Source organism: Bos indicus x Bos taurus, chromosome 2 (genome assembly GCF_003369695.1).
Source record: "Bos indicus x Bos taurus breed Angus x Brahman F1 hybrid chromosome 2, Bos_hybrid_MaternalHap_v2.0, whole genome shotgun sequence".
NCBI classification, from domain to species: Eukaryota; Metazoa; Chordata; class Mammalia; order Artiodactyla; family Bovidae; genus Bos; species Bos indicus x Bos taurus.
In genome coordinates, this window is record NC_040077.1 from 16,650,391 (window position 1) to 16,677,515 (window position 27,125).

Consider the following 27,125-nt stretch of genomic DNA (forward strand, 5'->3'; position numbering starts at 1 on the left):
CACATGGTATATGGCCACTGATTTGGAGAAGGCTTTCTTTTCTACCTTGATCAAGAAAGACAACTAGAAATAATTGTCCATATGAAATTGCTAATTATTAACGTCCACATGAAATAAACTGACAATCACATGTATTGACAGTCTAGCTCTATTAACTCTCCTTTTTCATATACAGTCCAAAGAGATCTAGGTCATCTGGAGATTCTGGATAAGGTCCTTAAGATCCATTTTAACAATGAAATCATGCTGATATAACAGACTGAGCGAGAGGTGGCTAGTGTGCTGGAGGTTTGTGCTATAGAGAGTAGGAAATGAACCCTATGAAGAATCAGGGCCTTGTCCTTATTTATTTAAACCTCTTATTTATTAGAGGTTTTAAGAGTGCAGTATTCTGAGAAGTGCTAGAACATCCTTTTCAAAGTAAAACACAAACTAACATCTCTTGCATCCCCTACAATAAAGAAGAAAGCACAAGACCTAAGAGGCTGCTTTGGGTTCTGTAAACAAGGTACTCCAGACCTCGGACTACATTCCTGGCTCATAATACCTGGTGCAACTTGGCACAAGAAAGGGCTAGTGAGTTCTTATGAGTTCTAGTGCAAGTAGCCTAAATTTGACTAAAGGAATTGGCAGATCCTATGGCATTAGAATTGTCAGTTTCCAGAAAAGATGCACTATGAAGTTTATAGGAACCTTAGTAGGAAAATCATGGTTCAGGTTTCTGGGGTTCTGGATCAAGTTTGCACAACTTTTGAAAAATAGGTCCTGGGATGCTGTGCTAAAGAGGGAGTACTTGACCATGACACTTGCACTGTGCTTAGTCACTCTGTCGTGTTCAACTTTTTGCAACCCTTGCATCTCCTGTTGTCTCCTTCATTGCACGCAGATTCTTTACCCACTGAGCCACTGGGGAACCTCACTGAGATACTTACTGGTACAAAGTGAAATATATCTTGCTGAACATACTATGTCATAAATTCTGGAGACCCAGTCACAATTCATCATCAGATGAAGTATTACATTTGGTGTAGGAGGGTGCCTGTGACCACGGCTCCACTGGTTGCACCACATGCTGCATATCCCAGAAGCTGGTGGCCTAATAAAACACTGAATGGCCTGCTGAGAGTGAAGTTCAAGTGGTTGCTAAGAGACAATAGTCTGGAAAGATGAGATGCTGTCCCGTAGGATGCAGTAGACCTTGATATGGCTCAGGGTCCCAAAAAGAAACAATACATGGGGCCAGAAAGCAATGGATTAAAACAGGAAGAGCCCCATTTATCATCCTCCCAATTATCCACTAATGGACATAGTGTTTCCCATTTCTGTAGTTTTAAATTTGTGGAATTAGAAGTCCTAGTCACCAGAGGTGGCGTCTTCCTGCTAGGGGGCAGAGCAAAGGTCCCACTGAACTAAGCTTCATCTGCTGTCTGGGAACTTTGGCCTTTTTGAGTTCAGGGACAAGTAGGCAGGAAGAAGAGTCAACACCCTGGCAGAAGAAGCTAATTCTGATCAACAGCAGTAAGTAGGCTTCAATTGGGGCAAGTAAGAATATGTGTGATACCAAGGTGACACGACTGAGTGACTTCACTTTCACTTTTCAAGGTGACCCACTTGGGAACCTCTACTTTGCCCAACAGTGACTGTAAATGGACAAGAACAACAACATCTGCCTGAGAAAGGGATTGTTACCCGAGGCTCAAGTTTCTCAGCACTTAAGGTTTTCACGTTAGCAATTTAATTATCGAGACCAGCGGAGGTGGTAGATAAAAGAGAGGAAAATTTCGAATAAATAGTGAAGAGAATTAAGTAATGAGTTCAGTTATGGCTCCTGCACAGACCAACTGCAAAGATGGAAACTATAGTTTGTCCCACAAATTTCTGTCTTTGAAGTTTCTGTTCAGGAAGAAAACAGTTCTGTGAATGTGTATGGAGAGTGAATCTACATGCAAGGGGTGGAATGTGACAAATGCAGAAATGTGCTGCTCAGATATCTCTTCAATAAAAGGCCTTTTGCCTCTTTACAAAAAATGTGGCTGAATGACAGCCTCAGATTTTGAGTTGAGGTCACAGGCTTCTTGGGGAGACTCCAGCCAAAGACTAAGCAAGACTGTGCTGCAAAGGCCTTGCCATTTTTATTCCAAGGAAGGACTCTTCATCTTTGCTCTGACTTACCTCTATCCCATCTATTGATAGTTTTCTCCTTTTACCTTTTTTTTTTTTTTTTACATTCTTAATTCTATCACTGTTTGCTTCCTTGAGGACACAAATGATAAACCTAGTCTTTCCCAGTTCCATTCAGCTCCCCTTGGTTCTTTCCTATTTTGATCAATAATTGTAGGGGTGGTATTGTGCTTTTTTCAGATATGGATACAAATGTTTACCATTCATCTCCTATACCACATATTAGTAGAACTGAAATCTATCCACTTAAATATTTTAAGACATCAAAATGTACCTTCGCGAAAATGTACCTTAAACTATGCCGAATATCTTAAATATAAAAAAGGATAGATAATACTATTATATAGTAGGAATTATCACAAATGCATCAAAGGTATCAATTAATACTATCCTTAAAACTATTCTAGGGGGTGGGGACTATTTTCGTTCCAATCTAACTGATCAGGAAATGGTCCCACAGTGCGAAGTAACCTGCCTAAGGGCAATCATCCATGAGTATATCAATTGATTTGTGATTTAAACATAAGCTGTTCTGCTCCTGTGTCTTCATCCATAATCATTTTACTTTTGTATTTCTAGAAAGGCTTGAGGACTACCAGACCTTTAAAATTATAATAGTTCAGTCTTGGAGAAACCAGGCCTGGCTTATACATGGTTGAGGAACTTAAGATACAGTTTTTTGTTTGTTTGTTTGTTTTTTTAAGATACAGTTGTTATAAGAAAGGTAAGTTCCCCCCACCCTCGCCTCCCCCCTCAAAAAAAAAAAATGTAAAAAAGCAAAATGGCTGTCTGAGGAGGCCTTACAAATAGCTGTGAAAAGAAGAGAAGCGAAAAGCAAAGGAGAAAAGGAAAGCTATATCCATTTGAATGCAGAGTTCCAAAGAATAGCAAGGAGAGATAAGAAAGCCTTTCTCAGTGATCAGTGCAAAGAAATAGAGAAAAATAATAGAATGGGAAAGACTAGAGATCTCTTCAAGAAAATCAGAGATATCAAGGGAAGATTTTATGCAAAGATGGGCTCAATAAAGGACAGAAATGGTATGGACCTAACAGAAGCAGAAGATATTAAGAAGAGGTGGCAAGAATACACAGAAGAACTGTACAAAAAAGATCTTCACGACCCAGATAATCATGATGGTGTGATTACTCACCTAGAGCCAGATGTCCTGGAATGTGAAGTCAATGGGCCTTAGAAAGCATCACTACGAACAAAGCTAGTGGAGGTGATGGAATTCCAGTTGAGCTATTTCAAATCCCCAAAGATGATGCTGTGAAAGTGCTTCACTCAATACATCAGCAGATTTTGGAAAACTCAGCAGTGGCCACAGGACTGGAAAAGGTCAGTTTTCATTCCAATCCCTAAGAAAGGCAATGCCAAATAATGCTCAAACTACCGCACAATTGCCCTCATCTCACACGCTAGTAAAGTAATGCTCAAAAATCTCCAAGGCAGGCTTCAGCAATACGTGAACCGTGAACTTCCAGATATTCAAGCTGGTTTTAGAAAAGGCAGAGGAACCAGAGATCAAATTGCCAGCATCCACTGGATCATTAAAAAAGCAAAAGAATTCCAGAAAAACATCTATTTCTGCTTTATTGACTATGCCAACGCCTTTGGCTGTGTAGATCACAATAAACTGTGGAAAATCCTGAAAGAGATGGGAATACCAGACCAGCTGACCTGCCTCTTGAGAAATCTGTATGCAGGTCAGGAAGCAACAGTTAGAACTGGACATGGAACAACAGACTGGTTCCAAATAGGAAAAGGAGTATGTCAAGGCTGTATATTGTTACCCTGCTTATTTAACTTATATGCAGAGTACATCATGAGAAACGCTGGGCTGGAAGAAGCACAAGCTGGAATCAAGATTGCCGGGAGAAATATCAGTAACCTCAGATATGCAGATGACACCACCCTTATGGCAGAAAGTGAAGAGGAACTCAAAAGCCTCTTAACGAAAGTGAAAGAGGAGAGTGAAAAAGTTGGCTTAAAGCTCAACATTCAGAAAACTAAGATCATGACATCCAGTCCCATCACTTCATGGCAATTAGATGGGGAAACAGTGGAAACAGTGGTTGACTTTATTTTTGGTGGCTCTAAAGTCACTGCAGATGGTGATTGCAGCCATGAAATTATAAGACACTTACTCCTTGGAAGCAAAGTTATGACCAACCTAGACAGCATATTAAAAAGCAGATGTCATCTAGTCAAGGCTATGGTGTTTCCAATAGTCACGTATGGGTATAAGAGTTGGACTATAAAAAGAGCTGAGCGCCACAGAATTGAAGTGTGGTGTTGGAGAAGACTCTTGAGAATCCCTTGGACTGCAAGGAGATCCAAGCAGTCCATCCTAAAGGAAATCAGCCCTGAGTGTTCATTGGAAAGACTGATATTGAAGCTGAAACTCCAATACTTTGGCCCCCTGATGCGAAGAACTGACTCATTGGAAAAGACCCTGATCTTGGGAAAAACTGAAGGTGGGAGGAGAAGGGGACGACAGAGGATAAGATGGTTGGATGGCATCACCGATTCAGTGGACATGAGTTTGAGTAAACTCCCGGAGTTGGAGGTGGACAGAGAGGCCTGGCGAGCCACAGTCCTTGGGGTCAAAACGAGTCGGACAGGACTGACTGAACTGAAGTTTCCAAAACAGTAACAAGTAGTTTAACATTTATGTTTTGTAACTTTTGAAAAGTCAAGATTAAGAAAATGCTTCTACTGATCACCTCAGACTTCTATTTCCAAGTCAGTCCGAAAATTTTCTGTGTCTCGCCAGCTGGTTGGTACCTTTACCTAAAATAGAGGCATCATCTTATCTGCAAAATTAATTTCTTCCTCATTACTTCACTCTGTTGGTGGTCCAATATTTTCCTATTGACTTAGGCTTGCAATCTTGTAACCTGGTAGGCACTTAACATTTGTTACAGTTGGTAACATTTTTGTTTTGGTTCTTGGTTTAACTATTGTAAAAAGTCTAAAAAGGTGTCTTGTTTCCTTAAGATTTTCACAGAAAAGTGGCTACACTAAGGTCTCCTTTTTTGTCAACTGCAGAGAATTAAGTTTACAGTAAACTTTAAAAAATCTTAAGACAGAACTAAGGTTGCCCGTGAGCTTCCAGAGCGAACTCTATGCTCCTTATCCAGAAGAACTATAATTCCCGTCGTGCATTGCTGCCTTCTCAGCCTACAACTGAGCGCGTCATTTCCGCCCGCATTGGCGGTGGATTATGGGTTTTGTAGTTTGTGTTTCTTTTGTCGCTGTCTTGGGAAGGGAAAAGTGTGGCCGGATCGACGGCTCTGAATCTGGTATTACAAAACAATGTTTAAAATAAGTTAATACAATAACGTATCAGAGTCAGTTTAGCGTCAGGTTAGTATGTATTTCACGTTCCGCCTTCTTCCTACTGCGGGGCCCGGGAAAGGGAAGTGACGTGCTTCCGGTGTAATGGCGGCGCGGTGGAGCTCCAGGTAATTACCGAAGTCCGTAGACTCGCTGCAGGCAGCGAGTTGGAGTTGGGGTTCCAGGTTGCCAGGCCGGGTAGGAAATGAAGGGGGCCCAGGAGTAGGTGCGGGCTCGCTGGTACGGCCGTGGGCGGTTTTCGGGTGCGCTTGGGTCTCCCGCCGCGCGGTGGCCCGCGAGTTCGGACTGTGAGTGTCGGTCGGGCGGAAGAGCCCCAGCGAGTGGGATGGGGACTGCGCGGTGGGATGGAGAGTGCCTGCGCGGACAGGGGAGGTTCCTGGAACTGTCTCTCCGCGTTGGCTTTTACTGTGAAATCCAGCACCAGCGCGGGTACCCTTTCCTTTCGTGTGAGGTGTGTTTTGGGCGCGGATCACTTGGAGCCTCTCGAGTCCTTGGTTCGGGGCCGCAGGCCCCTTTCTTAGTGCCTGGGCCCCGAACCATAGGTGTGAGATTAATAAACCCTGGTTTATTAAAAAGCTGTGGAAGTTCTCCTCTCATTCCTCTTTCCGGCGAAGTATTTTTGTGACTGCTTCTTCAAAATATCATGAGTCGTTTCTTTTTCATCATTTACCACGTAGTTCTGAGGACTGTTCGTTCATTATTACGTGTGTTCTTTCTCTGTTATCCTTTATCCTTACATAAATTGTTTTTCAGTCGTTCCGTCGTGTCCTACTCTTTGCGACCCGATGGACTGCAGCACACCAGGCTGCCCTGTCCTTAACCATCTCCCGGAGTTTGTTCAGACTGGTGTCCATTGAGTCAGTGATGCCATCCAACCATCTCGTCCTCTCGTTCCCATCTCCTGATTTCAATCTTTCCCAGCATTAGGGTCTTTTACATTGAGTCGTGTCTTCGCATCAGGTGGCCAAAATATTAGAGTTTCAGCTTCAAGGTCAGTCCTACCAATGAATATTCAGGACTGATTTCCTTTAGGATTGACTGGTTGGATCTCTCTGCTGTCCAAGGGATTCTCAAAAGTCTTCTCCAACACCACAGTTCAGAAACATCAATTCTTTGGCATTCAGCTTTCTTAATGGTCCAGTTCTCACATCCATACATGACTACTAGAAAAACCATAGCTTTGACTAGACTGACCTTTGTCACCAAAGTAATGTCTCTGCTTTAAATATGCAGTCTAGGCTTTTCATAGCCTTTTTTCTAAGAAGCAAGCATCTTTTAAATTCATGGCTGCGGTCACCAGCTGCAGTCATTTTGGAGCCCCCCAAAAGAAAATGTGTCAGTAGTTCCTTTGTTCTACCATCTATTTGCCATGAAGTGATGGGACTGGATGCCATGATCTGTTTTTTAAACGTGGAGTTTTAAGCCAACTTTTTCACTATTTCACTTTCATCAAGAGGCTCTTTAGTTCTTCACTTTCTGCCATGAGGGTGGTGTCATCTGCATATCTGAGGTTATTGATATTTCTCCCAGCAGTCTTGATTTCAGCTGTGTTTCATCCAGCCCTGCATTTAGCATGATGCACTCTGCATATAAGTTGAATAATCAGAGTGACAGTATATAGCCTTGAGATACTCCTTTCCCAATTTGGAACCAGTCTGTTGTTCCATGTCTGGTTCTAACTTGCCTCTTGACCTGCCTACAGATTACTCAGGAGGCAGGTAAGGTGGTCTGGTATTCCCATCTCGAAGAATTTTCCAATTTGTTGTGATCCACACTGTCAAAGGCTTTGGCATCGTCAGTAAAGCAGAAGTAGATGTTTATCTGGAACTCTCTTGCTTTATCTGTCATCCAGCAATTTGATCTCTGGTTCCTCTACCTTTTCTAATCCAGCTTGAACATCTTGAAGTTCTCAGTTCATGTACTGTTGAAACCTGGCTTAGAGAATTTTGAGCATTATTTTGCTATCATGTGAGATGAGTGCAATTGTATGGTAGTTTGAGCATTATTTAGTGTTGCCTTTCTTTGGGATTGGAATGAAAACTGACCTTTTCCAGTCCTGTGGCCACTGCCGAGTTTTCCAAATTTGTTGGCATATTGAATACAGCACTTTAACAGCATCATATTTAGGACTTGAAATAGCTCGGCTGGAATTCCATCACCTTCACTAGCTTTGTTTGTAGTGTTGCTTCCTAAGGACCACTTGACTTCACATTTCAGGATGTCTAGCTCTAGGTGAGTGATCACACCAACTCATAAATGGATCAGACAAGAGTTCAGTACTTTCACCTTGAAAGCTACCCTGTGAGTCCTTTCCTGAATTAGTTTATCAGGACAGGTTTATTCTAGACATGATGACAGGAGCCTCTGGTCTAGAATGTAGTGCTGTATTTAGGGGCTACTTTATAAACATCTCTGTAGAGGCCACCCCCTCAAATTGTCTTTAAAATTTAGAATATGATTTACTAAGTGGCTCTATCATTTAATCATCAGCAAGCCCACCTTCAAAGCTGTACTGTGAGAGTTGAGAGAACATATCTGGCCCTTATACTTAAGTAAGGCAAGCTGATGAATGCTTTTTGGGGAGGGGGGAACAAAGTGGTATGAATGAAGGCATGCAACGTTCTCGGCAGTTAGACCTGTTTTAGTAACTTGAAGTCACTACACCTTGAGGGTCAGATTTCCTCTTGGATTGGAACTGGTAGGAAAGGAACTGATACTTTTTTCATCTCAATAGGGAAGGATATTAAAGCTACTCTCCAGGTTAACCGAGGGAGGGTGGCGGTGAAGACAGGTAAGGTTTGGCTCCTCATGGTACTGTCTTGATACTGTTGATGACAACAGCTTGGCCATTCCTAGAAGTAGGGGTTGATATGTGGGACAAGACTGTTGTGGTATTCCATGGTAAAGAAGTTGTCAGATATCATTATAGGGAGTTCTTCATAGGAAGAATTAGGAACAATCATCAAAAGCTTACACACTGCCTTTTATCTTTGATTTTAGAATTGGAACCTATTAAGTAGCGCGCACTGTCGTAAGTTCTGGATATATAGCAGTGACCAAGAATTTCAGGGATCCAGTGTTCTACGCGGTCTTTCACGCCTCTGAGTCCTTATACGTGCTGTCTCATTGCCTGAATGACCTACTTGTCCTTCACAATGCAGCTTCTAAACCGATTTCTTTCTTTGTTCCCCAGACCCACTTACTTGCCCTTCCATTTTTCTAGTGGTATTGTGTTTATAACATTGCTGTAGCACTTAGATCTCTCTGCTCTGCCTGATAATAGGAACTCTGTCTCAGCCCTCAGTGCCTTGTGTGCAGCTTAACATATGTCTCCCCTCACAAGATACAGACACTGCCTTTGACCCTCTATTCTTAACTTGCTTCCAGAGAATTGGGGGTAAAGTAAAAAGAAAAAGACCATGACCATCCTGCTTTTTCTCAACAGTTTACTTTCTCTAAGTGTTTTTCTGAACCACTTTTTAATATAAATATCAGTTCTTTTCATTCTGTTTTCCTGTTTCTCCCATAAAAATTTTTTTCAGTTATAAAAAATCTCACAAAGGAGACTTTCCTCACAAATGCAAACTTTAAAGACAAAATGAAAAAAGTACTGTTCAGTGGGTGGTTAGAAGCGCTGGAGATACTTCTTTGCCAGACAAGGTATATATTAAGTGGTGAGGGTTATGTAGGTTTTACATATAAGGTTTTTGTCTCTTCTTTGTTGTCGTTACAATGGGTATAAATTTAACTTAATCACAGATCAGTAAAACCCATACTGATAATATTTGTTCAGTGAATCAGGTGCTGGGATTAGTGAGGAAAGTTGAATTCTGCTGCTGGCCACTTGAGCTGTGAACCAAGTGAAGTGTAGGGAACTAGAAGGCAAGATGAGGTGGGCTTAACAGGGTTTGAGGTCAGGTGGTTAAAGGCCTAGCAGCAGTGGAGATGTCCCTTGTGTGTGCTCGGTCGTGTCTGACAGTTTGTGACCCCCAGGCTCTTCTGTCCATGGAATTTCCAGGTAAGAATACTGGAGTGGGGTTGCCATTTCTGCTCTAGGAGTACCTTCTTGACCCAGGGATCAAACTCATATCTCTTGCGTCGCCTGTATTGGCAGGCAGATTCCTTACCACTGCACCACCTGGGAAGTCCCAGAGACATCCCTTAAGATTTATTTTTATTGAGTTAACAAGAAGAACTGCTACCAAAAACTCTTTTCTATTAAAGAATAATATAAGGAGACTGATGGTAGATACAGTAGGCATTGAGACAGAATTTTCATTTTAAAAATTTAGAAGGAAATTTCCAAAGTGTGAAATAATACAGTTATATTGTAGTGGGATGTGCTTTTAATTTAAGGCCTGGATTTCTCTCCAGGCAGCATTGCAGGTATTTACAGAATCCTTTTGCTCTGTGTGGGTAGAATGCAGTGGCGCCCTATGTTTTTTAGCGGCAAGTTGGGAAAGTCCTTATAGTCTGGAGATAAAGAAGACCTATGAGAAATCTTATTAGAGAGGTCAAAACTATTTTGCCTTCTTCTAAAATGAAACTAGGGATTATCTTATAGGATCTTCCCTAAACGGAACCTTCCCCTTAATTTTTTCCTGTATACAATGGCAGAGAGAATGGGGGGGGGGGGTGGGAAATGGGCAGATTTGATTCTGTCTCCTGTTAACTGAGAAAGTAGGATCAGTTAGATTTGATGACTGACACGGAATGAGGAAATTGTCACGTGGCTAGTTTTACAGGTAATATTTTAGAGGAAGTGCTGGTTTGAGGAGAGGAGGAAATGAGTTCCAACTTGGGCGTCTAGTTCAGCGGGCTTTTGGTGCATCCACACGGAGGTTTCTATAGGCATTTGGAGATAAAGCTTTGGAACACTGTAGAAAAGATTGGATGAAGTAAAATCGTTCTTACGAATATTAGCCTAAGATGTGGAAGTGGAGATGGTCTTCCAGAGAGAATGTAGAGAAAGGAAAGTTAAGGACTATTCATTTGTTAATTTAACAAGTATTGAGAAACTTTTGGGATTATAATAATGAACAAAACAGACAAAATCCCTGAGCAAAGATTAAACTCTGTGGAATGGTAAAATGTTAGAGGGGTGGACAGAAGAAGAGACAAAAGCAAAACCAGTGAACTTGGTGTCTTTGGTGTAAGATGAGAAATGAGAACTTCAAGAATGTGGTTAGCAGTACCAAGTGCTAGACACAATGTTATAGAAGAAGGAAGTGACCCCTAGATTTAGCAACAAGAAAGTCATTAGGTAACCTTGATACATACTGTGGAATCCCAAGAGTGGAAACCAGACTGGTAAAAGGGGTTAATGGGAGATTAAGAATTAGAGGTGCTTTATGTGAACTCATCTACCAGAAAAAACTTGGTTGTGTAGAGAAAGAGAATGGAATTAGAGAGGGGGCAGCATAAAGGGAATTTGCCCCATATATGTCATAATTATATTTAAATGAATCAGTAAATAAGTTCAACATATAGAATTTTTCTTTAAAACTAACTCATTTGGAAATCAATACTGTAAATCCAGAAGTAGCTGATAGAGATTTTGAAACAAAAATCAACAACTTCCTGCTCTCATAGAGCCTGCATTCTAGTGAAAAGGCTGGATCTTCCTATGTACCAGAAAAGACTTTAAAAAAGTTTAGGTAGCATATTCATATGATCATTATCATTTTAATTTCTTTGGTAACTTAAACACAGACTAATATGGATTGGCTTCATGGTGTGGGAAGTGAATGGGGGTTAACACTTTCTCTCAGTTTATAATGAGTGATTTTTGGTATGAATATTGGTCTTGGAAAAGGAAATGGCAGTCCCCTCCAGTATTTTTGCCTGGAGAATTCCATGGACAGAGGAGCCTGGGGGGCTACATTCTGTGGTGTCGCAAAGAGTCAGACATGACGGAAGCGACTTAACACACAACACGCGTTGGTGTCACTGAGTTCTTAAAAAATGACAAGACTTTTAGATTTTGTCTTTTTTTTTTTTACTCATCTGAGTCTCACTGTCTTAAGAAGTCCCCATATTGGTGCTGTCTTCCCTACATAGAGTCAAAGACCAGTCAGAAGTGTTTATGTTGTTTATTCCTCATTGCTTAAAAACCCAAACAATATCTAATACTATCTGCACAGCTTCTAAGCCTGTCACTTCTACGTGGTATAACCTTCAGTCATTCAGACAGTTATGCGTCCAAGCACACACCTGGTGTACTGTAGTGTACCAGAAAGCAGATAGGGAGGACAGATCTGCATTTCTGCATTTGTATTGATAATTCTGATTTGACAGTCAGAATTTGTTCAGATTTCTACAGAGAGAATACAGTGCAGATACATTTATTAAGTAATCCCCCTTTTGGGATCCCAGGGCAACATCATCTACTCAAATACATGTAATATTTCTATAGTACATCATGTGAAGAGTCACATAAAGTCTTGAGTTAGTGCATGTCAAATTTTGCTGTCAAATGAGTTTACCAAAAATCTGTATTTTTAGGACATTTTGGATTTCAGAATAGCAGGTAAGGGACTGTCACTCTTGTGACTTTTCTTGAAAAGTTTTGACCCTTTTATTTTCTTGGTATTATGAACCTGTGCTGAAATCGAATTACAGTATCAAATATTTTTCTTATGTGGCATATCATGGGGCAAATTTCTTGCTAATATGTATGTATTCCAAAAAATAGCAAGAAAAAAATAAGGAAGCAGTTTTCTTAAACAATTTTTTTTTCCCTCTAGTACAAATAGGGAAAGGCCGTGGCAATCTTGTCATTCATGCTTAAGAACTGTGGCCAATCTGTTATTCCTATCTGTTCCCTGAAAAGGAAAATGAGTATTTGGAAGGGTCATCGGTTTGTGTCCTATTTGGAAATTTTTCCAAGGATTCCATCAACACCACCTTTCCATTACATTTTTGTATTAAGAACAGATTTGCACTAGCTTTTAATTTGAATGCTATTTACTATTCCATTTTCTTATTTTGTTTTTTGTTTTAAACTCTCTTATAATGTTTGGAGTTTGCCATGCTTACTGTTACTCTGTAGAATGCAGAAGAGCAAACTAAAGGAAATCGACTTTCTTTTAACAATTTTATGATAGTATATTTCCACAAGTTCCTCGAACATGGGTTGAAGATACCTAAGGGACAGTAGTAGATGTTTTATTTTGAAATACTTGAGAACGTAATGCATTAATTAATTGAATATTTTCCTGTTTTTTGAACTTTTGAGATAATTGCAGAATGTATAATTTTATAGTTTCCAGTTACTAAAGCAGTCTTCTTACAAATCTTATTAAGTATTTTGCTTTCTGATGCTTGCTGAAACAACATCTTCTTATTATAAAATACTCTCCTTGCTCAGGAGAGCAGGTGTGGTTTTGCTGAGTGACTTACTTGTGACAAGGAGAGAGAAATTTAATAATTCATCATGAAACCCACACAGTGATGCTAAGAAGAGCAGTGAGAGCTATAAACTTTAGATAAATTACTCTCATTGCAGGAATTTCCAATTAGTCTACGTATCAAGCATGCACATATTGAACTCTCAGAATTTCCCTGCAGGCATATTCTGTATAAATCTGGACGATGATAGTACTTTATGCATATTTTGTTAGAACTGGGATAGCAGTCTATAGTAGTATCAATTCACTCTTATGTTTTGGGACATAGAAATGTAACAGATTGTACTTGATTGCCAGAAAAGTATTTGGTGATGACGGTTGAAGGGTAGAAAGGTGAAAGATGACACTGATCAGAAAGAAAACTCAGTAAACTTAAATGGGTGAGATAATTTCAAATTAAAGGCATTAAAAATTGCCAGGTGTGTGTGAGTGTAGGATGAGAAGAGAAACCAGGTTGTGTGTGTGTGTGTGTGTGTGTGTGTCAGATGAGAAGAGAAACCAGGTTTTAGACCCTAGAGCGATCGTCAAGGACAATACTAGATATTGCACAGTAGTCAAGTGATTTATTTGCTCATATTGTACCTGGTCACAGTGAATTCTTGGTATGCAAATTAAATAAAGGGATCCTTAACATTATTATTCATGTTAAAAAAAAAAGTAGGGCCTCATTATATTAACATCAAAACCTTTACTATCTGGAACTTTGAATGGATCAGTTTAGGAAAATTTTATGCATAGTATATATAGATTGTGTCTTTGTACATTTTATAGTTTACCAATTTGGCATCAGCTTACTAATGTTGCTATTTTCCTTGGGATGCAGTATCAGATGGTTTGGCATCAGATAAACTTTCTTGAATTTTAGCTCTGTCACTTACTAGCAGTGATTTATTTGTACCCATCGCTTCAACTCTGTGTACCTCAGTTTTCCCATTGAAAAATAAGGTTTAAAAAAGTCACACAAGCAGGGTAACCATGAAGGTTGAATAAGAATATAGAAATGAAGTACCTGGTATAGTGTCTTTGTGACTATAACAGTTTTATATATTTGTTGTTGCTGCTATTGTTATCTGACTCTAAATTAGATGTTTCTGACTTCTGACACAGGAAATGTATGTAATTAGTTCATCTCATATATCTCAGAAACATCCTTGTAATGTGCTGTCGAATTGTTAGTGGAGATGGCAAATTAGTGTGTTGTGGAGCTACTATACGCATTGGCATTCTTCCCTTTGGCTGGCTCTGCACAGCATTGGGCAAGCTGTGTTCACCGTTGTATCATTCCTGTCAGCCAAGGGTCACTAACCATCACATTATTTTAAAATGACTTACCTCTTTGGAAAACATGTTTTACAGTTGAGAAAAATGCATTTTGAATGTTTATAAATTATTGGTACTAGAGTTTAGACTATCTCCTTTATTATCAATTTGGGCACACTATATAGGTAAAGGCTCTATAGGTATACAGTATACACTATATAGGTATATGGAGAAGGAAATGGCACCCCACTCCAGTACCTTTGCCCGGAAAATCCCATGGACGGAGGAGCCCGGTGGGCTACATACAGTCCATGGGGTCGCAGAGAGTCGGACGATGTAAGTAAAGGCTGATTTTGAAATACATTTTATTTTAGGTACATGCTAAGGTAAGTTCTCTTGGGTTGAAAATACGTTTATCTGTATGGATTTAAGTATTTCTGAAAGTCCAGATCCCACCCTGTTCTCATTCTTCTACCCAGAAAACCATGATGTGCATATAATACTTTTCAGCAAGTTCATACTATTAAACTGGACTAGAAAATGTGCTCTTGCATTATTTTGTCCCCCATTAAGGGAAGAGACCTCCAGTCTGCCTCCTTTATTTGGAAGGAAGACTGCATAGAGGATATTGGTCAACTGAGTTAGTGCTCATTTCAAGTTAGCATGGATCCTACTATATAAACACACCCCATTATAGAGTAGGGCAAATTGTTCAACTTTGGATCTAAACACAGTCCACATATTACATGTGTTAAGTCTGTTAAGCCTCTTATAACAGTTGTACCACCCATTTCTTTCTTTTTTTGTCCCCCATGTCATCGAATTGTTGAAGAAAGTGCTTCATTTGTCTTGTATGTTAAAGCCCATCAATAAAAAAATCCCCAATAATGTACTTAGTGCTCACCAGCTATCTGGTCTTGGCAGGCATTTGTACACAAGAGAGAATTTGTAAACTAAAGAGTTGGTGGAACAGTAAGTGGGCGTATCTTAAGAACACATGAGTGCATGCCCGCATCATTCTGTATGGGTCAGATGGGACTGAACAGAATTGACCTCAGATAATCCATGTTCCATATGATGACTTCAGTTCAGTTGAGTCACTCAGTCGTGTCCAACTCATTGTGACCCCATGGGCTGCAGCTTGTTTTTCTCTTTTGCAAATTAGTGGAAATCCATTCTAAAAGTTGTGGTTTCTGTGTCGGTGTCAATTCTTGGCTGTCAGCAGGGTTTGTTTGTTTTTTTTCCATTTTATCAGTACCCCTTCTGGTTACTCAGTCTAAGCTAAAGGATAGATCATTTATCTTCTGGAGATGTGATCAATCACTATCTGCACTGTTGTTCAGTGGCCCGGGATTGTATATGAAGTTTGTGATGGTAATAATACTTCTAATGCTAGGCTTTTCTTGTTGTTTATGTAAAATGATTATTTGTCACCATAGCAGACTGTGGGGATCACACATTGATGATTAAAACATAGACAAACTCTACAGTGAGGATTATTATATTCCTTATTTCTCATAATCTGAATCTGTCATGGAAAATAACCAAATGACTTTTCCCATAATTGGTTATGAGTTGTTGTTTTTTTCTTTTTTAACTTTTGACAGTATCTGAAGAATTAATTAGTATCATATCTTCAGTTCAGTTTAGTCTTTCAGTTGTGTCCAACTCTTTGTGACCCCATGAACTGCAGCATGCCAAGCCTCCCTGTCCATCACCAACTCCAGGAGTTTGCTCAAACTCACATCCATTGAGTCAGTGATGCCATCCAACCATCTCATCCTCTGTCGTCCCCTTCTCCTCCTGCCCTCAATCTTTCCCAACATCAGGGTCTTTTCAAATAAATCAGTTGTTCACATCAAGTGGCCAAAGTATTGGAGTTTCAGCTTCAACATCAGTTATTCCAATGAACACTCAGGACTGATTTTCTTTAGTATGAACTGGTTGGATCTCCTTGCAGTTCAAGGGACTCTCAAGTCTTCTCCAACATCATAGTTCAAAAGCCTCAATTCTTTGGTGCTCAGCTTTCTTTATAGTCCAACTCTCACATCCATACATGACTACTGGAAAAACCATAGCCTTGACTAGATGGATCTTTGTTGGCAAAGTCATGTCTCTGCTTTTTAATATTCTGTCTAGGTTGGTCATAGCTTTTCTTCCAAGGAGGAAGTGTCTTTTAATTCCATGGCTGCAATCACCATCTGCAGTGACTTTAGAGCCACCAAAAATAAAGTCAACCACTGTTTCCACTGTTTTCCCATATATTTGCCATGAAGTGATAGGACTGGAAGCCATGATCTTAGTTTTCTGAACGTTGAATTTTAAGCCAACTTTTCCACTCTCGTCTTTCACTTTCATCAAGAGGTTCTTTAGTTCTTGACTTTCTGCCATACAGGGGGTGTTATCTGCATATCTGAGGTTACTGATATTTCTCCCAGCAATCTTGATTCCAGCTTGTGCTTCTTCCAGCCCAGCGTTTCTCATGATGTGCTCTGCATATAAGTTAAATAAGCAGCGTGACAATACACAGCCTTGATGTACTCCTTTCCTATTTGGAACCAGTCTGTTGTTCCATGTCCAGTTCAAACTGTTGCTTCCAGACCTTCATACAGATTTCTCAAGAGGCAGGTCAGGTGTCTGGTATTCCCATCTCTCTCAGGATTTTCCACAGTGTGTTGTCATCCACACAGTCAAAGGCTTTGGCATAGTCAATAAAGCAGAAACAGATGTTTCTCTGGAACTGTCTTGCTTTTTCCATGATCCGGCGGATGTTGGCAATTTGATCTCGGGTTCCTCTGGCTTTTCTAAAACCAGCTTGAACATCTGGAAGTTCACGACTCATGTATTATTGAAGCCTGGCTTGGAGAAATTTGCATATCGTATCTGGAGACTGTCAAAACAAGGATTCAGAATGCCCTGACTAAAAGCCTCTAGTGTCTACTAATCGTTTAGAATTGTGTTGTATAGTATGGTAACCAGTAGCCACATGTAGCTATTAATGTTTAAATATAAATTTAATTAAAATCATATAAAATAAATTTTCTCATTTCCACTAGGTATATTTGAAGTTCTCAATAGCCACATGTGGCCAGTGACTATTGTATTGGTATAGTGGCTACTGACAGTACAGAAAAAGAACCTTTCCATTAGTGCAGAAAGTTCTTTTGTATAGTGCTGATTTAGAAGTGTAAGCTAGCAGAGAGGGGAAAAAAAAATAAGAGGATCAAGGACAAAAATAATGCAAATGAGTCTGTGGCAGTGACTGGTGTCTAGCGTCTGTTGAAGGAGGGCCTTGTTCTGTCTTCTGTGTTTTCCCCTTCTGGATCAGAGAAGTCCTGAAAATGAGTCACAGGTGATTGATGGCAGCAGTATCCACCAGCATATTCCCTGCAAAAAGTAAAGAGTACCAGGCAGAGTCTTTTACTTAGATTAGATTCTTTTGAGGTTCATTTTGGACAATTCAGTTCTTGAGCCTAGTTCACAGAGGGAGTCTTGGTGAATGTAAGGAAGGGGCAGAAGCTCCTATGGACAAAAAGTGACTCAGTTAATCCGTGGTGCCAGCGGGGTGTGTTTGTGCGTGCGTGCTCAGTCGTACCCCGTGGACTGTCATTCTCCAGGCTCCTCTGTCCATGGAATTTTCCAGGCAAGAGTACTGGAGTGGGTTGCCATTTCCTACTCCAGGGGATCTTCCTGACCTAGCGATCCAATTCATGTCTATTGTGTCTCCCACATTGGCAGGCAGATTCTTTACCACTGTGCCACCGGGGAAGCCCCAATTAATTTGTATAACAACATTATTAAAATAGAAGAGAATAGAATCCTCTATTGAGGTATTGTATAGTATCATCCCGGGAGTAGGGACAAATTATGAATAGTAAGGACATTAACAGTTCTCTAGGCTTTTAATTTTTACATTAAATATGTTCCAGATCTCACAGTTAATAGGATATTTAAGCCTACGGGCAAGAAAATTTTTACTGTTTATGCCAGTCTATGTATATGCATTTTTTAACTTGAAAAGTACATAATCATTGAAACAATTACTGTTATCAGATACATATCTAGTTTACATAGGAAGACTGAATTCTGATGCAGGTTTTTTCTTTTCTTGCCCTATCAATTTTTCATGTTTTATTTTCATTTTAAGGATAATAAAACTATTTCATGAACATATTTTTTCATCTGCATGACTCCAGTTCAGTGCTTAAATTTGTGTTTGTGATCATGTTATAGAAGATACATGCATGCTAAAGTCATTTCAATCATGTCCGACTCTGCGATGCTATGGACTGCAGCCTGTCAGGCTCCTCTGTCCATGGGATTCTGAATACTGGAGTGGGTTGATCTTCCTGACTCATGGATCTAACCCCCCATCTCTTATATCTCCTGAATTGGCAGCAAGTTCTTTACCAAAAGCACCACCTGGGAAGCCCATTATAGTAAATACTGTTACTTTAATTATCATGGCTGATGTCCTAAGCTCCAAAAAGCCTGTGCTCTGGCCATCAGTGCATTATGAGTGAGAATTTTCTCCCTATAATTGTGCCCAGAATTTCTCAGATTTAAAAAGCACTGATACTGCTTTTTGTTTTTTACATACATGTATGTGCTTTTTATCAGTGAGTTAAGGATTAATATTTGAAATTTATGTTTCCCTTTTCAAATGGTTTATGTCCTAAATTCTTCACTACAAAGTAGATAAGCTGTGGAGTCTTGTATTTGACTCATGATTTAAGACAAATTGATAACCAGTTTCTCCTCCAGAATTGGAAAGCTGAGAAATCTTGAGGAAGAGTTGTATATTGGAATTACCTTGGGGATGCCTTTGTAAAACCAGTGTGCCTAGGTATCCCGCCCCAACCCCACCTCCACCCCTGTATACAGATCTTCTAAGTAAGTAAGGTGGGTCCCAATATATGTACAAGTAATTCTCCAGCCATGCAGGTTTTCATATTCCACTTTTTTTTTTGTTAACATAGTAACTTTGGGATCTTGTTTTACAGTATTAAGTAATAATCTGAAGTGACATGTGTAAAAAAAACCCATCCAGCCACTTTGCTTTATTAGTAGCTGAGTGCTTTGCTTATCATTATAGATTTACTTTTTGTAAATAAATTAACTTTACTTTTTATAAGTTAATCTATAAATAAATTCATAAGTAAGCTTCATGTGTTAGGATTGTTCGTTGCTATCTACCCAGTTCTTAGAAGGATGCCTGGCAAAATACAAGTACAATAAATGTTTGTTGTTATTGAATAAATGTATGTATAAATAATACTGGATGATAAGGATATACTAGGATATAATGATGTAGAGGTTAAAAAAAAATACCATTACCTTTGGGCAAAAGTTTGTTGAATAAAATTTTTTGAGTTTTATACCTCTATACATTTATAGCCGTAAAAACAGAATCTTTGAAAAGAATCGTGATTTGTGTATGGCAAATACACATTGTGTAAGTCATTTTGAGGAGGCAAGTGGGACCTAAAATCCAGCCAAGACTAGGTTATAATACCTTCAGGGCTGTATCACCTGAGGTGAGGGAGGAGTAGCTTCTGTTTTTTAATTAGAAATGTTTGTTCATTAATACTTGACATAATTCATAGAGTTAGTTAAGTTTGCCATCTTATTTTTTTCTTTTTGTCCTCTCTGTTTTTTGTTCTGTTCCTTCTCTCCTGCATTTATAAATTATTTTTTTAATTCGATTTTAATTTATCTGTAGACATTTTAGTTATATTTATTTGCATTTTTTTGTCATTTCTTTAGAGAATATCATGTCTGTCCTTAACTTTTCACAGGCTTCTTAGAGTTCATATTGTACTGCCTCAGAAAAAAATCAGAAACCTTGCCTCATGTAGGTCCATTTTAGTCCACATATATCTGCATACATACACTCAGTCGCTCAGTCGTGTCCGACTCTTTGCGACTCTGGACTGCAGCACTCCAGGCCTCCCTGTCCATCACCAACTCCAGGAGTTTACTCAAACTCATGTCCATTAAGTCTGTGATGCCATCCAACCATCTCATCCTCTGTCATCCCCTTCTCCTCCCGCCTTCAGTCTTTCCCAGCATCAGGGTCTTTTCAAATGAGTCAGTTCTTTGCATCAGGTGGCCAAAGTATTGGAGTTTCAACTTCAGCATCAGTCCTTCCAATGAATATTCAGGACTGATTTCCTTTACGATGGACTGGTTGGATCTCCTCGCTGTCCAAGGGACTCTTAAGAGTCTTCTCCAACACAGTTTCTGCTTTAAACAGATCTGTGTATTTTAGATAAAGGAAAAAGTAGTCTTTTATGTTTCTTGAGAGAGTTACCATTTCCAGTGTTATGCTTTCCCTTTTGAAAAGCCATACTTCTATCTGGGATTATTTCCCTTAGCATTCCTTGCAGTGCAGGTCTGCTGGTGATGCATTCTCTTAGTGTCTCTTAGTTGTTTTTGTTTGCTTTGTTCAGTCAGAAAAAATCCTTTATTTCATCTTCATTCTTAAGATTATTTTTGCTGAAAGTTAACAGTTTCTTAATCTTTCAACACTTTAAAGATTATTCTGCTGTCTTTTGGTCTCCTTAGTTTCTAAAGAAAAGTCAGAAATAATTTGAATTATTCCCCATATATAATGTGTTCTTTTTTCTTCTTGCTGCTCTCAGGATTTTCTCTTTATCTTTAGTTTTCAGCAGTTTGATTACGACTACTATATATAACTATTTGTGTAAATGTGGTTTTCTTAATCCTGTTGGGGAGTGCTCAAGCTTCTTGAATCTGTAAATTTGTGTCTTTCATCAAATTTGGGGATATCTTGGCTGTTATTTCTTGAAATATTTCTTCTATCCCATTCTTTCTCTCTTTCCTTCTTGTACTTTAATTACACAATGCCCATTGATATTGTCCCACATATCCCTGATACAGTTCATTAAAATTTCTCTCTATTCTTTAGATTGGATAATTTCTAATGATTTTACATCAAACTCATTGGCTTTCCTTTATCTCCATTTTGCTCTTAAGTATGTCCAGTGAATTTTTTTGCTTCATGTATTTTTCAGTCCTTGGATTTCACTTTGGTTCATTTTTTGTTTTGGGTTGTTTTTTTTTTCCCTGAAATTTTCTATATTTTTATTCCTTACAAGCATGTTTTCCTTTTCACTTTTGACTACGCTTTGAAAACCTCTTATGCTAATTTCAGCATCTGGGTTGGTGTCTCAGTATTGGTTTTCTTTGATTGTCTTTTTTCTCAAGATTGGGCCACAGTTATCTGATAAGTTGTTTTTTAATTATATTGTGGACGTTTTACTATTCTGTTAAGACTTTGGATTCTGGTGTATTCCCCTGAGGAATGGGGACCCTTTAGGCGATTATTTGATAAGGCTTAAGTTGCAAATTCTATCTCTTGAACCCATCTGTCTCTTGAGTTGTTCACATCTCTGTTCAGTTCTGTGATCCTGAGCGGGACTCTGTTCAGTATGTGTGTGGGTTTAGTATGTGTATGGGTGCAGGTGTAGTCAGAAATTTGGGAGAGTATATTGAGCACATGGGACTTCCCTTCTCTGGCTTTCTCTGCTCTGGGAGTCCCTGAGCAATAATATGCTTTAGATTGCAGTTATACTTTGTAGATAGATACATTTGTGAAGAATCAGCTATATTTTGTTTTTACTAATCTAGATAGCATGATAACCATGGTAAAGGAGACTTTTCTTAGTGATTTGTATACCTCCTCAACTGCATTGTGATGGCAACTCTGTATCACTGTACTTTATAGTGCCTAGATTATTTGTGTGTGTGGTCCAGTGAAAAGAATACCTAGTCAGGTGTCCTTAAGCTAGGTTTCTAGTCTGCTGCTAGCTTGTTTTATAGCTTAGAACATTGTTATAACTTAGAACATTGAAATGACTTATCTGACAGTGTTCTTATCCTTAAAATGAAGGATTGGACGAGATAATCTGTATCATCCTTTCTCCAATTCAAATTAGATTTATTTAAAATTGTTTTCAGTTATTTTAGTGCTGAGCACAGTTTTTACTCTATATTCTCTACCTCTTTTAATGTTTTTTTCTATTTCACTTTTGTGATTTCATTACCTTACACCATACCATAAATTATAAACTGCTGCTGCTAAGTCACTTCAGTCGTATCCGACTCTGTGCGACCCCATAGACGGCAGCCCACCAGGCTCCCCCGTCCTGGGATTCTCCAGGCGAGAACACTGGAGTGGGTTAAATTATAAACTATTGATATGCAATTCTTATAAAATACGTGAATGGCAGTTGTGTATGAACATAACTTTGAGTTCAACATTTTTCAAAAATTACCAAAATAATGACGTCATTATTTTACACACTTATTAGTGTTAACAAAGGCTTATTTTGGTATATTTTACAGGTGACATTTGCAGACAGAAAGGTAAACTGTCAAGGAATTCATCCTGTTTGGTATTTATTTGGGCCGGCTTAAGGAGTCTTTGACATATCAGATCAACTGGCAAAAGAAAATGAAAAGCAGTGTGGCACAAATAAAGGTAAGTGTTTGAAACTTATAATAAAGAACATAAATTTGTAGTCGTTCATCTACCCTTTAAACAAAAATGCATTTCTGTAATTAGGACAGTAGAATCAGACGGTAGAGTTGTGTCGTACACACATTGAACTTAACACAATTTCAACTCTAGATATTTGGCCAGATGGTCAAGTGGTTGGTTGAGAGAACATACAGGGGTGGAGGAGGATGTGTGTGTGTGTGTGTGTGTGTGTGCGTGCATGTGTATGAGTGTGTGCATGTGTGTGTAAATCAAGAAAGTATATATGAGTGAGCATGTATGTATAAAAGAAAAATAACAAACAGCAGGAAATTCCGCCATTCTTCTTAAAGAGCATTATTTCCTGCATGAGTATAAAATGGAAGATGATTGTCTGCTTTCTCAGTTGGTCACAGTTTTTGCATGTCTGTCTACAAGTGAACCTCTTGTTGCATATTGCAGATGCATAAATGGGCTACTTATTTTGTGCTGTAGTTTAGACATTATACATTCGTTTATTCACCAAATATTCACTGAATTCTTACTTTGTCCCAGTGATTGTTTTGAGCACTTTTGGTAAAATGGTGAATAAAACAGGACTCCTTGGTCTTGTAAAGTTTGCATTCTAGTGGTGGAGAAAGCAAATAGATCATAAACTTAATATGTAAGTGGATTATATAGTGTTTTCACAGTGTTAAATGCTAGATTGTGCTATGGAGAAAAGAAATAGGGTAAGGTTGATCAGTAGCAATTGGATGATGCAGCTTTCAATAGGGAGGGCCCAGTGCAAGGGGGCTTTTGTGAGCACACATTTGAAGGAAATGAGGCAGTTAGCCCAGTAGATGTCTAGGAGAGGAGTGTGCTAGGCAAAGGGAACAGCAGAGGCAAAACTGACGAGTCCAGTGTGGCTCGAGCAGGTTCTGAGAATAGTAGAATAGTAGAGGTAGTCAGAGTGGTCACAAGAACTGTAACTCCATCTGCTTCAGACCTGTTCCTCTGACTCTGAGTGGACTTTGTGGAAGAGCAAACCATTCTCCTTCCTTTTCATTTCAGCTGCACAGATCTACTTGCCAATGTGTGTAGTTCATAGATCTACAAGCAGGCACATTACTTCCTGTATCTTGGAGTCAGTAAAGGGGAAGGTGGATTTTTATTTGATTATAAAGACAGACACTTCTCCTTTCCGCTCCTCCACCACCTCTGCACCCCTAAACCTACTTTAGTGTGAGATAGGAGCTCCTTAACAGCAGGCACTAGGTACCAGGCTTGAGGTGTCATAAATGCTTAACAAAATGAATTGGTATGCTTAGGGACCGAGACAGGCTCTGTGGCCATCTCTTCAAACTTCTTTTGAGTATGAGAAGACACTGTCCAGTCCTCCCTCCTAGGTAGACATCCAGCCTGTGCTTACATATTTCCTTTGACAGGGCGTTCGCTGTCCCAGAAGCTGGCGCCATCTGTCAGTAGATACCTTCTTCATATAGCGTTCTGAATACTGCCTCTTTGGAACCTGTATTCATTGGTCCACTGACAGTTAAACACTTAATTGTGGGCCTAGGAGATGGCAGACTGTGGTAGGAGCTGGGGACCTAAGGAGAAAGGAGACCTTGTGCAGAACTGGCTCTTGACTGAGCCATGTTAGACAAGAGCACTCAGTTCAGTCTCTGCCTTTTACACAGAGCGAAAAGTCTTTCTCAGAGTCCTCTTCCTGTTTCTCTCGACGGGGCCTCTCCACGTGCTCCTTTTGTCGTCCACATGGATCTTCTGGGAAATGTCCCCAGCAAGCTGTTCACTGTTAGTGGCTCAACCCTCTTCAGCCAGTTCTCAGTTTCATTTGCCTTCGTCTCTCCATCTTGTTGGCCACTAGCTGGGTTGGGTCCATTCTTACCTCAGATCCTCTTGATGTTCTGAGGCCTCATCTGTAAGGTTCAGGAGGCTTCAGCTGACGATTCCTTATTTTTCCATTGACTTTCCGTAGCTTCCTTAGTCGGTTAGAGGCAAGTTCCCTAACTCTTCCAGCCTCTCCTCTCTTTTTGTTCTAAAGACTTGTTCCCTGAGCCTAAGGGATGTTCAGAGCCTCTGGACACAGGCTTCCTGCTCCTATCACCTCCTCGCACTGCTGTCTACATTGTCAGAGACTACAGGTGACTTCTCCGTGTACCATATTTGCTTTGCTTAAAGAAAGATTTAGAGAATTTTTAAAGGTAATTTCAACAATATATTACCATCAACTACTGCTCTGACTTCGAATCCAACCTCTGTGATAAGGAAAAGAGGGAAATTCAGGTTCTTATTATTTGGATCAAACTTTTAACTTGTTTTTCACTAAGTAAAATGTTCTGAAACCCAGTTCAAGTTCCCCTTTACTCACTGTCACTCTTGGTACTGTGTACCCCAGTGCTTGGTCCTACTTAAGATTTCCTGTTAGCACTGACTATATGTGCCAGTCATTTGTTAACTTGATCGCATTTATGAAATCCTGAGTCATGACTTCAGTATTTTTGATTTCTCCCTCTTGCTCACAACAGATGTTGTGGAGATGTGTTAAAAATCATTAGCATAGAATTGAGGCCTTCTCCCTAATGTAATCAAAATAATTGTCATGTTTTGTAAAAGAAAAGTAGAGAATGCAGTTTTATTGTTTTCTTTCTCTCCCCACTCCTTCCCCTTCTCCTCGCTATTCTCTATCTGTCTCACATATAATCTGATGTTTTTAACTGTAGAAATCTTTATAATCATCTCTCCTCTAAGATCCTAATCGCCTTGAAGGTTTTTCCTATCTTTTGTATCCCCCAGAGTGTCTAGGCTGGAGGAACGGGTGTGTCTTATAAAAAATAAGTAAATACTGTGTTTGATGTTACCATGAATTGCGTGAATCTTGTGCTCCATATTTGGTTTAGGATCTTGATGTCAAGTTTTATGGAAGCCTGTGTCATATTGAACAGTTGCTCACAACAGATGTTGTGCAGAACAATTCTACTTAATTATGCTGCCTGCCCAGTGAAAGAATTTTTAAAAGTTATAGATATTAGAAACCGGACTTTAAGATGTTTGCACTCAGTATAAAATATAGCCAGACTGACTACCTTAAATTATAAATTTTGATCACATGTTTATTCACCAGCACACATTAGTCTAATTAGTGTATATTACTCAAAAAATTCATGGAGAAGGCAGTGGCACCCCACTCCAGTACTCTTGCCTGGAAAATCCCATGGGCAGAGGAACCTGATAGGCTGCAAGTCCATGGGGTCGCTAAGAGTTGGACACAACTGAGCAACTTCACTTTCACTTTTCACTTTCTTGCATTGGAGAAGGAAATGGCAACCCACTCCAGTGTTCTTGCCTTGAGAGTCCCAGGGATGGGGGAGCCTGGTGGGCTGCCGTCTCTGGGGTCGCACAGTCGGACACAACTGAAGTGACTTAGCAACAGCAGCAGCATTCAAAAAATTCAATACTTAAGGAGATTGTATTAGCAATTAATTTACTTGTGATAATAGACTCAAACTGTTGCTAAGTAGTCATAGCGTAAGAGCGAGGCTGCCCTGGTGATTCGGACGGTAAAGAATCCACCTGCAATGCAGGAGACCCAGGTTCAGTCCCTGGGTCAGGAAGATCCGCTGGAGAAGGGAATGGCAACCAGTATTCTTGACTGGACAGAGAAGCTTGGCCACAGTCAGTGGGGTCAAAGAGTTGGACGTGACTGAGGCACTGACAGCAGTAACATAAGACGGCGTTGGAGCTTGTTTACATTTCTTTGCAGTATAATTTTCAATTTTTGAATGTACTTTTTTCCCATTAAGGAGGCAAGCATGTCAGTATGTGGAACAAATTACTCATTATTTGAGTTATTTTGTTCTTAGATTTCAAGATTAAGATTCTTTGAAAACATACTGTATTTCCTTTCAGTTAATTAAAGTCATTTTAATTCTTAAAAATAAGCTTGTCAATATGAACATTTTTATAGGTGGTTTAAAAATTTACCTGTTTATAAATATTTTGGCATCTTAAATGGATTTTTAAATTAGGAAATGTTCTTAAACTGGATAATTCATAGCTCTCTCTCATTGTGACATGTATCTTCAGCCTCATATTACATTGAAGTTTCCTTTTTGTATGTTATTCTTCAAAGGATTTGGCTTAGGAGCTATATTTTACAAGTCATATTTTTTAAATCTTTACAGCCTACCATAGTGTCATACAGGCTGTATCAGACACTTAAATAATGTTTGCTGAAAACAAAATTGAATTTTCATAAATACGTTAGTCCGTTTCTTTTGTTTTGTCCAGATTTGGTAACCTGGACTAATGTTATGGTTTTCTTAAGCCAAAGGAGATAAGAACATAAGTGCAATGTTATAGAAGACTTGGGCATAACCACAGAAAACCTCCGTCCTTTGGTCGTGGTATT

At 39.4% G+C, this 27,125-nt stretch overlaps 1 protein-coding gene across 2 annotated transcripts in view; it reads left to right on the top strand.

Moving 5' to 3' along the window:
* Positions 1-5,546: 5,546 nt before the first annotated feature.
* The window catches only part of CWC22 (CWC22 spliceosome associated protein homolog), a 64,188-nt gene continuing 42,609 nt past the window's right edge, over positions 5,547-27,125 (top strand). Inside the window, exons 1-2 of one of the 2 annotated variants that reach the window (XM_027556245.1) lie at positions 5,547-5,649; positions 22,582-22,717. In XM_027556245.1, coding sequence (XP_027412046.1) covers positions 22,691-22,717 — 27 coding nt within the window. In that variant the 5' untranslated portion in view covers positions 5,547-5,649; positions 22,582-22,690. Of the gene's footprint in view, positions 5,650-5,694; positions 5,720-22,581; positions 22,718-27,125 lie in introns of those variants that run through there. The other variant, XM_027556254.1, reaches the window with a different exon arrangement.